Source organism: Corvus hawaiiensis, chromosome 5 (genome assembly GCF_020740725.1).
Source record: "Corvus hawaiiensis isolate bCorHaw1 chromosome 5, bCorHaw1.pri.cur, whole genome shotgun sequence".
Taxonomy (NCBI): Eukaryota; Metazoa; Chordata; class Aves; order Passeriformes; family Corvidae; genus Corvus; species Corvus hawaiiensis.
This window is the reverse complement of record NC_063217.1, coordinates 41,926,128-41,941,426: the sequence shown is the minus strand read 5'-3', so window position 1 is coordinate 41,941,426 and position 15,299 is coordinate 41,926,128. Positions and strand designations below refer to the sequence as shown.

General features: G+C 43.1%; 1 protein-coding gene across 2 annotated transcripts in view; it reads right to left on the bottom strand.

The window, feature by feature from the left end:
* METAP1 (methionyl aminopeptidase 1) overlaps positions 1-9,582 on the bottom strand; it is a 30,210-nt gene extending 20,628 nt beyond the window's left edge. The window contains exon 1 of one of the 2 annotated variants that reach the window (XM_048304547.1): positions 9,416-9,582. In XM_048304547.1, the coding sequence (XP_048160504.1) occupies positions 9,416-9,535 (120 nt within the window). In that variant the 5' untranslated portion in view covers positions 9,536-9,582. The remainder of the gene's footprint in view (positions 1-9,415) is intronic. The other variant, XM_048304546.1, reaches the window with a different exon arrangement.
* Between the last annotated feature and the right edge of the window lie 5,717 nt (positions 9,583-15,299).

The following is a 15,299-nucleotide window of genomic DNA, read 5'->3' as shown; positions in this document are numbered from 1 at the left end:
GAAATGAGGGCTACTGCATGAAAATAGGAAATGGAAAAAAAATATCGAGAAAGTTGAAATGTAAATCAGGAAAAAAATGACTGTGGAGGAGTTTGGTCTTTTCTTCCCAAGCACAAATAGAGCAGTTCATGCAAGGAACAAAGAATCAGCAAAGGGGCAGATGGAAATGGCTAGCAGCTGGAGAATAAAGAAATACTAAGATGAAGAAAACACATGAAAGAAAAGAGATTTAAGTAGAAAGGCTGCAGAAGGCAGCATTAAAGGTGATCCCTTAAGGTGCTAATGAGCAAATTACTTGGTTTTGTAGCAGAAATTCTAAATCAATGGCTGTGTGCACTCAAAACAACCATTAAGAAACTGCTAATTCCAATCACTGACAATTACAGCTGAATTTCTGAAGAGGAAGGAAGCAAACTGTTTTTCTTTTTAAGGAAAAACAATACTAATGCTGAATCATCACTGTAAAACTACCATCCAGAGCCAACAACTGATTCAAGCGGAAGTATACAACACTCGACCAGTCCAAGACAACAGATCTGCAAACTAAGCCCAGCTTGTAACATTCTCCCCTTGCTTCAGGGTCACTCTTGAGCACTCTGAGATGTCTGCTCCTGTTGAGCCACTTTCTCCCTCTGCCCTCATTAGTCTTGCAAGCAGTAGTTACCAAAATGCACCCACAAACACACAGTGCAGTGGTAGACAAGTACACCTATGTTCAAAAAGACCCTGCTGTGCGCTGTTCCCCTCGTGATCAGAACCAGTTGTTTGTTGTGTTCTGCTACCCTACACACCAGGAGTGACTGAAACCAACCATTGCCAGGAGCTCTGAAACCAACACTTCCCATGACCCGAGAAAACATCACTTCCAGTGAGCAGCGCAAGGTTCTGCTGTCACACCTATATAACCCACTGCATACACAGACCTTTGCACCGCACTTTTCTCTGTTGGGGAGCTAGGAGAAAAGGAACAGGTTTTAACTCAGGCCTGCTATAGGGAAAAAAAATTAAGAAAAAAAAAAATCTAAACCCACTATTTCAAGCACACTAGAAGCACCAGTATGGTTTTAATCCCCTTTCAAACACGAGGTCCTTGTTCTGAAGCAGAAGAAGGATTACACAACCAAGGACTTAGAGCAGCTACCAAGTCTACAAACCTAGAATCCACTTATTTGAATATAAAGGAGCATCTGGGGAAGACGTACATCAGCTGTGGTAATTACTGACTGTAGTTCCTTCTCTGCTTTTTTGAGGGACATTCTCTTTTGAGGGACATGCCCTTACTTTGTCCTACACCAATAGCCTTTCCTCTTTGCTGGCCCATAACCAGAAAAACTGGACAAACACAGCACCAGGGATAGTACCATAACCTGATTGGCTCTATTTTGGCTTTTATTTCCTGCAGCTATGGACAATCTAGGATGATCCTGCATAAGGCTGCCATATGCTCGAGTTTTCCCAAACATGTTTCCCAGATTTTACTTGCCCTCTATCTCCAGAGGAGCAGCAGCTCTGTGAGAACTCCTGGGGCACAGCTCCAAAGCTGCTGTACACCAAGGCAACCCAGACACGGGCCCCATGTGCACATCCATCAAGTGCAACAGGCACACACAGCAAGTTTGAAGCATTTTTGTGAGCAGGGGCTGTTACAAGTGCAATGTACAATCAATGAATCTCTCTGCCTTGGTCTGACACTTTTGGAAGGCACTCAAAGGATATGCTGCACATCCACCTACAGCCCATCTATTTTGTGTAGGATCAGTCATATGCTTCCTGCAAGCACTGGACTTACCGGGTACATACAAATTATTTATATTCAACGACCTACTGCACAAGCCCCACACTGCACATGACTGCAGAGCTCTGCCTTGGCAATTCCCCATAAAAATATGGCAGCTGTCATCTCACAGGTTGAAGAATCACAGCTCTGGCAACAAAGCTCTACCGAAGTACCACTGCACATTGCAAACACCCTCACCTTCTATACCACAGACTTCCTGACAAGCTATGGAAGAAACCAGCTCCTTCTCTCCATGTGGGCCACTTTCTGGAAAATTTTCTGGACAAAATTATGCTTTTCACTGAGCCTTCTCCTGAGACATTTACTTCAATCTTGCTATTACGATTAACGATTCTTCTGTGTTCCTATGCCCTACCCAGGTCAGGATAGCAAATTTTCAATAACTAAATAAACAAAATCCAGGGAAAAAATATCCAGGGTGATTTTTAATATTAAAATGAAGACAATAAAGACCTTTTTTTCTGATACAGTGAAAAAAGGAACATGTAACACTACATGGCTGTATTTCAAAATATTAAATAACTTCAGGGGGAAAGTACACAGGAACAAAATTAATTTAGCTTCAAGTTTCTTGGAAGACTTCCTGGATTTCATTTCAAACACTATCTTATCCATTAGCATGCCCGATATTAATACCCCCACCCTTCTCACATAAAGCATTTTTCTTTTTATTGCATGTGCCTTTTACACAGCAATCAAGACAGACATGGAAACACTGAAGAGGACTGTACAAGAAGAGAGGTCAAACGTATGACAAAAAAGAAGGCAGAGGGGTAATCCTGGACTTGTTTAGAGCAACCCTGGGTACAACTATTCTATCACGAAGAAAACTATAAATGTGTTTGACAGAGGCTGTCAACATATTTAAACCTTTAACAACATTTCTGGCTTCAAGACATTCTTAAGCCAATCCCACTGGTTTTGTATTTGGAGAGAAGTTCAATCCAGTGTTCACCAGAATATACCGAAAGGTAACCAAAGGCACAACCAGCATTATCATTTGGAAAGATTCCCATTGGATCCCCTTGTGGAAGCTGTGTTATTTCTGAAAATGATTTTTACCTTAAGGACTCACCCAACAGCTATTTACTGGTTGAAATATTGACAGAATCATGCAGCATAGCAGCATTTGTTTTATAGTATGGTGCATTTTCACTGTGAACACACTGATCACTACCAAATACCTTGAGCTTTTTTTTTAAATCAACCACTGAAAGAACAAAACCTTTTAAAACAGTTATTGAAGTAATTAGGGGGTAAAAATTATGCTATGTTTATTGTCATCTTTACAGTAGTAACAGGGAGCTTCTTATTTGTTCGGTTCATGTATGCATATAACCTGATTAAGAGGTGGAAAAGTACAGCCAACTGCAAATTCCAGAGGAGAAAAGGATGCTCAATCAAGATTTGGGTATCATTACACTGCAAACCTCTGTACAGCACAGACATAACAAACTAGATTTAAATCAGCTACCCTGAGATGAGGATGCCCCATCCCTGGATGTGTTCACAGCCAGGTTGGATGGGGCTCTGAACAACCTGGTCTAGTGGAAGGTGTCCCTGCCCATGGCAGGGGGTTGGAACCAGATGATCTCTAAGGTCCCTTCCAAGCCAGGCCATTCTATGATATCCAAACCCAGGAAGCTATGCAGCCACCACACCACAGATTTCAAGGCATGCTCATAGACCGTGTTTCTGAACTGCCTTTGCATGGGAGCAGCTCATTTCAAGTTAGCTCTGGCAACATTTGTCAGCACTCCAACTTGTGTCCAACTTCCACAGAATTACCCCTTCCATCCTCTATGCTCATCATTTACAGCCACTGTGATCAACTTCCAAAAATACCTACTTTACAGAAAAAAAAAAAAAAAAAGATATTTGGAATTAAGACTGTGAGGACAGACTGTCTGTCTCTTTGCATGTCATTATACCCTGAATTGTGATGGACAAACATCTAGGAAACAGTGCCAAGCAGCACACTGTATTTAAAAATATTCTGAGCAATCTTTTTAACAGAATTTACAAATGTCCTTTAGAATGTAAAACTGTCTGGGGCTTAACCTGAGATCATGTAGTTTTGCATAATGAGAACTCATTTTAACCAAATACCTTGAAGGTATGCAAAACAGAAGCAAAAAAAAAGAAAAAAAACCCCTGAAGACAGCATTTAGCTTAATACCAGGCTATCAGTGATATATATATACTAAATACAGTACAGATTAACTCACATTTTATCCATAAGTACAAGTATGTTGACATGTTAATACATTTGATGCTAAATGAAACAGTTGACTCTTTTCAGCACGCTGAAATCCTTCTAGGGCAGTACAAGCCCACAGAGACAGCCTCCGGCCTGAAAAACTCTCTACAGAATTCCCAAACTAGCCTAAGCAGCATACATGAATAGTCAGGTTTTCAGAAGAATCAAATATGTGTTTTCAGATTCAACTCCAAGAGAAGTACCTACATGCAGTACCTACATCAACAAGTACCTACATCAACTTTCTCCTTCATCTAAGACCTGATCGGTCCCACATGACCAACTGAGCCCTTCCTTTGAGGAAGGGACTGCATTCTGCAGCTCTTCAGATTTACAGAAATATACAACTGATTTCTGAGAGTAGTGAAGGAACAGACCAGAGGAAATCCAACTGGACTATCCTTTCAGTACATGGAACAATAGTTCAGCAAGTCTGCCTATAGGAGTCTGAAGTTTTACTTTCAGAAAGTCATGAGGGCTCAGCTTTTATACCTCACCAACAATCATGCACTTACCTCAGACACAGGTATTCATGGTGATTTACAGGCAATTGAAAATGTCATCTTCCTGATGAAAGAAATCTGATTTTCTAGAAGATAGTATCAGCTGAGTGCCATTTATGCCTGAGGAAACCCCTGCGTGCTGCTGTTGGATCCAAGCGGCAGGTTTTAGCCTATTTCAGGCACAGCAAAGAATAGTGAACCAAGGACAAAACATGGCACTGATGTCCTACAGTCTGATGTGAGAGAGGACAAAGAATAATTTCATCCAGGTCCATTGCTCCCTGCTCCCCACCCCCAACACATTGACGGTGAAAGGAAACAGCAAAACAGGAGATGGGATGACAATCTTCTTCAGGTCCACAGTTTTTCACAAATTACTGTGACCTTGAGCATCCACAGCTGTCAAGGGCCCAGGGCTGAGTGTCAGTGAAAATGTGCCTCCCGGAAAGGAGTAAATGGTATATAAACTCCCTGAGAGAACAAAACAGCATTTCTTTCCCGTCACTGGAATTTAACGAGTCATACTCCACCTCAAATGTCAACAGGTATGAAGAGATATTGGGAGGTACCCACCAGTCCAAGAGAGACACTGCCGCCAACTGTACAGTTCAGAGAAACTGCTACCCCTTCAAACACCTAAAACACACGTGGCAGAGTCACCATGCCACCCCAATCCTCGCCTCTGACTCCACAGCCAGACCACTTCATACACTTGGGGCTGACAACACAAGGCCACACAAAGCAGGAAGGGGCAACAGTTCTCCTTGAGTAAGTTATGACTACTGTTAGGATAAAAACCCACAGCCTCCAGCTCTCAGAGAAACAAAAATGGCACAGGCCACTGACTTCAGAGTAAGAGAATGTTTTCAGAAAGTGTCTACAAGTAGGTATTTCTGAATTTGGCTGGAGAAATGGCCCTGCAACAGCATCTAGTCCACACTACAGAAAACCTACTCTGTTTTGTCCAAGACACTTTTATATAAGTAGTATGAAAGAGGAAGTTGTCATGAAAGCAACACAAAATCACTAATAAGAGATCCATTCACAATTAGAAGGCTCACATAAAAATGGTAACTGGAGACTTCAAGAACAATCATTACTCTCCTCTTCTTTATCCTTCAGCCACTTGTAGAAGACATAAAAGAAATGCAAATTGTCTATTTAAACACACACTCTTTATGTACACTACACACAATGCACACACAAGTGACTGTATCTATGAGGCAGATTTCACAACAGCAAATTCATCTTAGCAGGAGGAACACTGCAGTTGAGATGTGATGCTGGACATCTGTGTTATTTCTGCATTCAGAAGACAGACTGCATTACTGTAGCTCACCGTAAGATGATAAACACATGCAACACTGCAGTAAGTCTCTACAGAAAAGAAAACAAGACAGTGAAAAAAAGTAGCTGGTAGTGACAGTACTTCATTTACTAGCCTAAAGTATTACTAAGGGTTAACAGCAGACAGAATCCCTCAGCAGAACAGTTCCTCTTGTTACACCTTGAAGTGACAGGAAAAGAAAACCACCCAGGGTTCAACACACCACCTCAAGAGCTCCTCTGCTGCTAAAAGCCATTTTCACCTTGTCTCCACTACCAGTTCAAAACCTCCCTGCTCAGCCAGAACCCGGCCACGTGGCCTCCTTTCCATCCACGACCCACAAGAACAACTATTACTCAGCAGCTGTACCCAGTTTCCAAGGTGCCCAACAGCCAGAGAGGAAACAGTGTTGGCTCAAAGAAATCTCAGAGAATGTCAAATTACTTTGGCATATGCATTTTCAGGGCATGTTGTTGAGGCATACATTTTGATGCAGAGAGGGAGAAAAAAATAAGTGACCAGAAGAACACCCTTCCTCCAGCAAAGGAGAGACACAAATGATAAATCCACCAGGGAAATCATTGTCTTGATGCAATCTACTTGAAAAGTTCACTTCAATTCTCTATGTACAGTCATGAAAAATAATTTGTAATCAATCTCCACACTACACCGAGATTCTCAGTCCTATACCTCCCGCACTATTTTTCCTTAGCAAATGGTATGTTAGTAACTTATAATCCAAACACATTGCTTCATATGGTTGCCTTCCTACAGCAGTTCACAATTATTTTATTCTTTATTCTTAGCAGTAGAAAAAATTAATTACTACAAATTTGGGGTTAGCTCTGATTGGTGTTTTGGCTGTATGAAAAAGTCATTGCAGGCTTCCAGGCAGATTAATTAACCTGGTGTCCATGTCCATACAGATGCTTTTACCTGTCAAGGAGATGCCAGATAGCTTGTGGCTCCCAATCCACCCTCAGCTCAAAGTAAGTGCCCACACACCTGGCTAACACCACTGCATTCCATAAGGACAGGCTGACTTTATGGCTGGGCCAAACTGGGCCACACTGGGCAAGCCTGCTCTTCAGCAGCACACTCCTGAAGTGTTTCATGACCCTGCAGTGCACAGCTAGCTAAACAAGCAAAAGAAACCCAATTAATGCAACTGCTTTTCCTCCATTAAAAGAAAACCCTGAAGAACTCAGAAGTGGCTCACCAAGGAATCAGGGACAGCTTAAGAGAAAGGTGCATCCTTGGAGGAAGGGAATAGCACCAAGCTAGCTACAACACAGGCTGTGCTGTGAGGTGGAACAACATCCTAGGTCCACTCACTAGCTTATCTAGGAGTTATTTATGCATGTAAGACCAGAATGGAAAGAAAACCACCAAACAGAGAACTCCAGAAAAGTTTCACAGATGCTAACCAGATGAAACTTGCTGGAAGTTCAGAGAAAATAACAGTCCTTCACCTGCACGTGCTTTTTGGAAGAGGCAGCCAGGTTGTCAGCAGCACCTCACCCACCCTTCTGATGGTGCTTGCCAGACACCAGGGCAGGACTGCGGCGAGTCTCTTCCACGGCACACACCAGGTGATGAGGAGAGCTGCAGCCTCGGGACAGTTCAATGCTGGGCCCCACAAAGGCTACTACTGGGGGTTAAGGGTCTGAACACAGGGATTCTTCTCTCAGTGCATGACACTTCTTTCATGTCTTTAAAACAGGCTGTCATTAATGTCCTTCTCTGTAACGTGTTGCCCCAGAACTTCCGAAGCACCTTCAATGTGCTTACCTACATTCCTGACTGGGACAGTGAGGCACAACACGCCCCAGGTCACTCAGAAGTGAGATGACTGGGATTCCCAGTTCAGTATTTCATTTTCTAGGCAGGACAGTTTTACAAGTGTGTAGTCAGTTATCCAGCAGCCTATTTTAACAAGCTAGGAAGTATTTCCAGTAATTCCCCTTTTACCTAACAACAGCAGCAGGTATTTCAAAAGAATTAAACTTAATATATAGATAATAAGAATCTCTGCACCCTATGTAGAATTAGCTGAGTTAGGGATGGGAAGGAGAGGAGTGAAGATGTAACTAGAACTCTTCACATTGACCTGTTTGTTCTCTTAACAAATGGTTTTGTTGTCACCATCTAATATTTGTATATAACCAACGATGCATTTATGATGAGTTTTACATCAGACATGCCAAAACATGCGTGAAACGCAGAGCAAATCCTAGAAGTTAACCACAAGCACCACGTGGGAACCAGAGATACAGAACTGTCAGAACAATTCTGAGTTGCAGTTGCTCTAATTTGGCATCGACTCCCAGCATAGGGCACAGAGACTTCAGGGGAAAGTACCAGAAACTGTGCAGTGGGTGTGTCACAAGCACGTGGGAAGTTTTCCCCTAGTCCTATGCAAACCATAACTATCAGCTTATATCCCGGCTCAGAAAAGAATTCTTTCCAATTAATAAATTAATCTACCTGATGTGACTGAATTATTTTCATATGTTTATCTACAAATGTTCAATGACTTTACTCTGAGTTATAACTGTGACAAGGAAAGTCAGTGTTAACCTCTGAACTATACACATACGTCCTCACTGATTTTGACAGAAATTACACATACAAAAAGTTCAAAGGATTAGGCTATATATTTTACCTCACATTTTAAAGTTAATAAAAAAACCCCAAACAAAACAGAACAAAACCAAAACAAACCCCACAAACAAAAAACCCACTCAACACAGCTCTTTCTACTGAAGGACCACACTCTATTACCACTGTGGTAACAGGTGAGGATGGCCGAGGCCTACAGAACATGTTCAATTCTCTGATTTATACGTGAGGGCTGACTGCTCTATGACATGTGGCCTAACCTGAGCCTTCCTGTTTGGCACCCTCAGAGTAGAACATCAGAAGACACAGTGGGGGGAAAAAAAAGTTGGGAACAATTAAAAAAAAAAGGAAGAGTATAAAATAATTTTCACAGAAACTCCTAACTTAAAGAAAATCTGTTTTCAGAGCAACAAGTCTCCCGGTGTCTATCAAAGCCGAGCAACTCCAGAGCTGACGCCGGCAGAGAAACGCTCCCGCTGGAATTTGATGACCACATCTCACTTTGTCCCACTAAGCCTTTATTCTTAAGGGGAGCACACGGACCACCCACACCTTCAGGCAAAGGAACATCCGTGCACCCTCTCACGAGCGCTCCGGCTGCGCTTTCGTGCCGCTGAGGTCCCGCATCGCCCGCGGCCACGAGGAGCAATGGGGCTCCCGCTCCGCCCGGGGCCGCCAGCCCGGTTCCCCCAGCTCCAACACCCAAGGAACCGAGGGGGAACTTCGCGCGGGGCCCCTGCCCGGGGGCTGCTGCCGCGGGCTGGCCGGGAGCGGGCGGGCAGAGAGGCAGAGCCGGGCACGCCGGGCCGGGCCCGGGCGGCCGGGAGCGGGCGCGGGGAGCTGGATCCTGCGCCCGCCGCACGCCCGGAGCGCGAAGCGAGGAGCTGGGCCGCGGGGAACCTCACCTGGGAGCAGAAGTAGGAGCCCTGGATGCCCAGCTTGAGGCAGGTGGGGCACTGCAGCTTGGCCTCGCTGCTGCAGCCGGCGGTCTCGCAGACTCTGCGGGTCTCCACCGCCGCCGCCATGCTGCCGGGCGGCCACGGGGGAGGAGCCGCCGCCCGGAGCTGCCGCCGGCTGGGGCGGGCGGGGAGAGCAGGACAGGGGGAGGGACGGACGGAGGGGGAGAGGGAGGAGGCTCTGGCGGCACAGAGCCTCAGCCAGCCCGGCCTTGAACGCTCCCGACGGTGGGCCGTCCACAGCTTCCCTGGGCTACGTATGCCGCCCTCACAGCGGAGAGAGTGTGTAGCCTATATAGCCCAGAGAACAGACGACTGAGAGGGGATCTCATAAATGTCTCAAAGGTGGGTGTGAAGAAGATGGTGCCAGACTCTTTTCAGTGGTGCTCAGTGACGGGATGAGGAGCAACGGCCATAAACTCAAGAAGTTTCACCTCATCGTGAGGAAGAACTTATTTACATTGAGGGTGGCAGAGCACTGGAACAGGCTGCCCAGGGGCTCTCTGGAGACATTCCAAACCCACCTGGACACATTCATCTGCCACCTGCTCTGGGTGACCCTGCCTTGGCAAGGGGGTTGGCCTGGATGATCTCCAGAGGTTCCCTCCAACCCTAATGATTCTGTGAAGACCTTCCCATAGTTTTCATCTGCAAGGCCGTGCAAGAAATCTTTCAAGCATATCTTCTTTATTATGGAGTGTGGGCTGTGGTATGTAGGTCTGTCTGTGTGGTTTATAGCAATTCTTTCACTCTATTTTTAGCCCAGGTAAAACCATCACAAATTCAATATTCAGTAAGGCAGTAACTAAAATTAGAAAAATAGGCTGCAGAATCAAGGTGGCATTGTCACATGAAGAATGCTGATTTTCTTCCTGGAAAGAGAAAGATTAGAAACCAATGATCTGTCATAAAAATAAATGTAATTAATGCACATATTATATTTCTCCTATTTGCATGGGTTAGAGAGTGAAAAAAGATACTACCTGTGCCTGTAAAGCTGACTGTGCTTATGGTCTCTGAGTGTTATTGTCAAACCTAGAGTCAACATAGAACCATGGAGTTGTTAAGGTTGGAAAAGACCTTTAAGATCATCAAGTCCAACTGTCAGCTTTGCACCACCACCGTGTTCACCACCAAACCACATCCTCAAGTGCTATATCCATGTTTTTTAAACACTTCCAGGGATGGTGACTCCACCACCTCCCTGGGCAGCCTGTTCTAATGCTTTACAATCCTTTCCATGAAAAAGTTTTTCTAATACCCAATCTAAATCTCCCCTGGCACAACCTAAGGCCATTTCCTCTTGTCCTTTCACTTGTTATCTGGGAGAAGAGGCCAACCCCCACCTGGCTACAGCCTCTTTTCAGGCAGTTGTAGAGAGCAATAAGAACCTCCCTCAGCCTCCTTTTCACCAGGTTAAAACACCCCCGAGCTCCCTCAGCTGCTCCTCACCAGAGTTGTGCTCCAGACCCTTCCCCAGCTCCATGGTGCTTCTCTGGACATGCTCCAGCACCTCAATGTCCTTCTTGTAGTGAGGGGCCCAAAACTGAACACAAGATTTGAGGTGCAGCCTCAACAGTATCACAGAGGAATGATCACTATCCTGTGTACTAAAATACCTCTAACTTAATATCACTGCAAGATGCTTTGTACTGGTTCATGTCAATAAGCAGTTGCTTTCAGAAAGAGCACAGGGAGATGCCTGTTAAGTGGCAGAATAGCTGCAAAACACTTCAGAGCACATATCTGCAAGATCCAGCCATTAGTGCTGGGATCCCACTCCTTGTGTAAATTTCAGCTGTCTTCCCACTAGCTGGCAAGTACAGACTATGATTCCAGTAAAACTTTGTGGGAGGAAATTCTGTCTGTCTTTCTACTTCAGTGCCATTAACTTCAATTAAACTACACCAATCCTTATTCTGATCTTAGTACACAAAATATTCTTTTGATTTCCTGGCGTCCAGATGACTCCCCAGAAAGTGTGATTCAAAATCCAACCTATAATCTCAGTGTTTTCTGCAATTGTCTTATTCCCTGTGGCCTTCTGTTCCCATCACTAATAAAGAATAATAATAATTTTTAAATTCTTTATCTCCTAGGCTTAGAGGTTAAGTTAAAATTTCTGCTTCTCCAGAACAGAAAAGCATACATTCTATCTTTCCAGAATAAGTGTATTCATATAAATATACTTGATGCCTTATGATAGCATTCATTGGCAAAAAGTGGCTAAGTAGCCCAGCTGACTATAGGACAAAGGCAACAGATAACAAAATGTATGATCCAGGTTTGCTGTGTGATAAGCACTTTCACATAACATGGCAAATTAACTGAAGGAATTTGATGCCATGCTATTACTGAAGTGTTGCAGGTGGCGACCTGTGTTTCTAACAGTTCTCACCTTCATTTCTCTAGTACTGATAATACTTGTATCAGCCTATCATTTGTAGAAAGCGTGAATTCACTGTCAGAGCAAATTAGAAATGTTTCTAGGATCCCTGCAAAATGCAAAGATTACAATCATTATTTTCTTAAACAAGTGAAAATAGCTGTGTACTGATTCATGCAGCTCGTGCTGTGACAGTATTTATGTCCAAATTCTGAAGACAGGCAACCAACTGCCAACCAACATCATGAAATATCTTTAAAGGACACATCATTAAGTGCTTATTTTAACCTTCTTAAAGCAAAATGTTACTGAACGGGCAGAATCACTCCTTAATTACCCATGTTGCTGGCAGGTATTGTACTGTGAAAAATCAGTGCTGCTTTTCCAAGTAACCAACAAACCAAGCTATCAAGCAAAGCAGGACAGGTACCTTCAAATACTTTAGTTGCCTCTTTGTTCCAATTTAAGAACCCTAAGGAGTTGTAGACATGGTTTACCTGGTTAAGCAGGGTTTTCAAGTACCTGTTGTCATTGACATGGTATAAAAAAACCTGAAGGATACTGGTTGATCTAGTTCAGTGTCTCCTGCTCAAATGTCCTCATCGGCTTCTTGATGAGATTTCAGTACTATCATTATTAATAATTTTGGATACTTTATTAAATTTTATGAGCATCTAATTCACATTTAAATTTGTATCTGAGTAAAAATTCACAATTTATTCCTATTTTTGTCTTTCATCCTTACTGGAACAATGCCAGTATATGCTTGTGCTTATTTTGTAATGGTCAACAAGGAGGCATGTAAGGAAAAAAGAGAAGTTCTGCTCTAACTAGTAGACAGGGTTCCTTCTGTTATTCAGTTTCATTTATTTGCTGTACTTCTGAAGTGCAAATTAAAGGCATGCTGTTTCCCTGCTTCCTTAGAGAAGCCAAGGATGCATATATTAATTAAACAATTTAAATATATGTGTAATTTAAAGAACAGCAAGCCCCCTAATTGAGGAATTAGTGAACTTGCGTGCTTGTCCTCTGCAGTCTTTGGAAAGAACACAGACTGCAACAGCGTATCAGCCTAGAATAACAAACTCTGAAAGATTTGGCCTAGGATTTGATGTTGAAATGGTTTTTAAACAGCCCTGTATCATCATCCCTGTAGTAAAAATTGTGTGGTTTCTGTGGTATTTCAATGCTTTTGTTTTCCAATTGGCCTTGATTTTCTGATTTACTGAGTAAACCGACTCCTGCCTCCTGGAGGTCCATCCACTGCCATTTCCCATTATCTGGTGGCACACTCATTCTCACCGGGGAAGTTCACTGACCTTTGCTATGACCTTCCCTGAGCAGAGGTCTTTTTTCTCTGTCAGGCTTTTCATGTCCCTTTCTGGCTGCCTGTCCCCCTGTGTTACAGACCAGCACACACAGAGGCGCATGAGTCACGAATTTTATAGCCCATTCATGATCCTTGATTTATGTCCACGCTGTATTCCTGCTGTCCTCCCAACTTCTCCCAAGTGATGCGAGGCTGGGAGTACAGGAGGGAAGCAAACAAGGGCAAAAGGGGAGGTCAGCGATGTCTCATGGGTCAGAGAGCAGCCGCAGAAACGTGAGAGCAGCTGGCAGCTGAGACAGCTGCTGCTTAGGGAAAAAATGGCCACTGAATTTGACATTACTTAATTAAGAGAGCACCTTAGCTCGGGTCCCCCCTCCTCACTTTGCTTCTCTACGCTGCAGTAGTGGGGGCTGGGCAGTCCCCCTTTCCCAGTGAAGCTCTTGGGTATTGTAGCTGTCTCCTGCACAGGCTCATTGAAGACGCAATTAAATGCCTCTTTGTCTAGGGATAGCTGAAACAATGCAAAAATACCACCCAGGAGCCAGACCACATGCAAATGTGCACTGTTGTGGCTTGGCCAGATGGTACAGGCACTTACTGAGATTCTCATACCAAATGCAACAGTTACGTAGGTTGTGTGTGTCTGTATGTGCATGTGAAAAAGAGAAATTGCAAACCCATCACAAACTCAAACACAAACATCTCAAAGATGGCCACAAAAGCACGATCTTGAAAAAAATGAATGGAAAGCAGCTCTGTAGGAAACATTACCCAGAGGAAAAGAAAAACCTGTGTTCAAAGCAAAATAGTGTTACTATGAGCACAGGGAAAAAATCATTGTAAACATCCTTTCTAAATGAAAAAAGAAATACCTGTCTCCATTTTTCCTCTTTAAGAAAAAATTATGTGGGATTTCAAGTTCTGTCCAATTCTCTAAGTCAAAAGAGGTTGCAATATATTTTAAGCCCCTGCATCACCCTTTTTCCTTCCATTGGTGCAGGTGCAAACTAAACTACAGAAAGGCCGACTCCACCTATAATCCAGGCTGGAGCAGCCTTACTCAAAGCTAATTCCAAGCAAGCTTTAGCTGTGGTGAAAAGGAAGATCCTGTACATTGTTTTGTTTTGTTTTGATTGTTCAAGCTGCACTGCCTCTTGCAGAATCTCTGTTAATATAGGGCATCAAATTTCCACTATGATGTAAGAATGGTTCTCTCTGCATTCAAGAACACTCTTCTGGTATCCAAGAATTTTAGCATTTTCCAGTATATTCATATGAAACTGGTTGTTTTATCATGGGACAACATCAAAGGAAAAGAAGCTGCATCTTTGTAAACAAAATGGTGCTTTTATAAAAAGCATTCCTATTTAACCAATAAGTTACAAGCTTTAAAGAGAGAAACTCCACTGCTGGTTATATTTGAAAGAATCCATGAATATATCTTGAGATGAGAAAAAGTTTATTCTTTACTGTGGAAACACAGTAGAAGTCATGGAGTGCAGTTCTGGCCCAATTAATTCAATAGGAATGTTACTGATATCCAAAGGGATTTCACTTATTTTGTGTCATCAGTCAGGGCCATAGAAAATAGACTTAATAGCAGTAAAATAAAATCAGCATTTTATTTCTACTTTAGATGCCATGGACAATACTGTGTGACATTAAAAATTCTTTTTATTTTCAGGTTTCAAAATCAAACGAAGATGATCAGATTTTTAATCATGTACAACACGGGGATTTTAAAAGTGTTATTTCACTCACATCAGTGAGATACAGGCATGGAGATCACTTGGAGCTTATACCTGCACACCTCTGACTTGGGTGCCACACTTTGCAGAATGAAGCAGATGTTCCCAACGACTACCTAAATTCACATTGGAAACTGATAAATCTCTGAAGCATGCGAGGATTACTGAGGACGAGATACTCAGCATTTCTTTAGTTCAGCCCCTTCTTTTCTCTACTATAACTTCAAAAGGTGGGATTTTCTGGCTGTATCTATGATACCTCTTTGCCTTCTATCTTAAATTTCCTTTTAGTTTGAAGATTCTATCACTTGCAAGGCAGCCACATCACTTCTGAGCATCTTGTCTATTATGTGTGTTAGTGACTTGAAA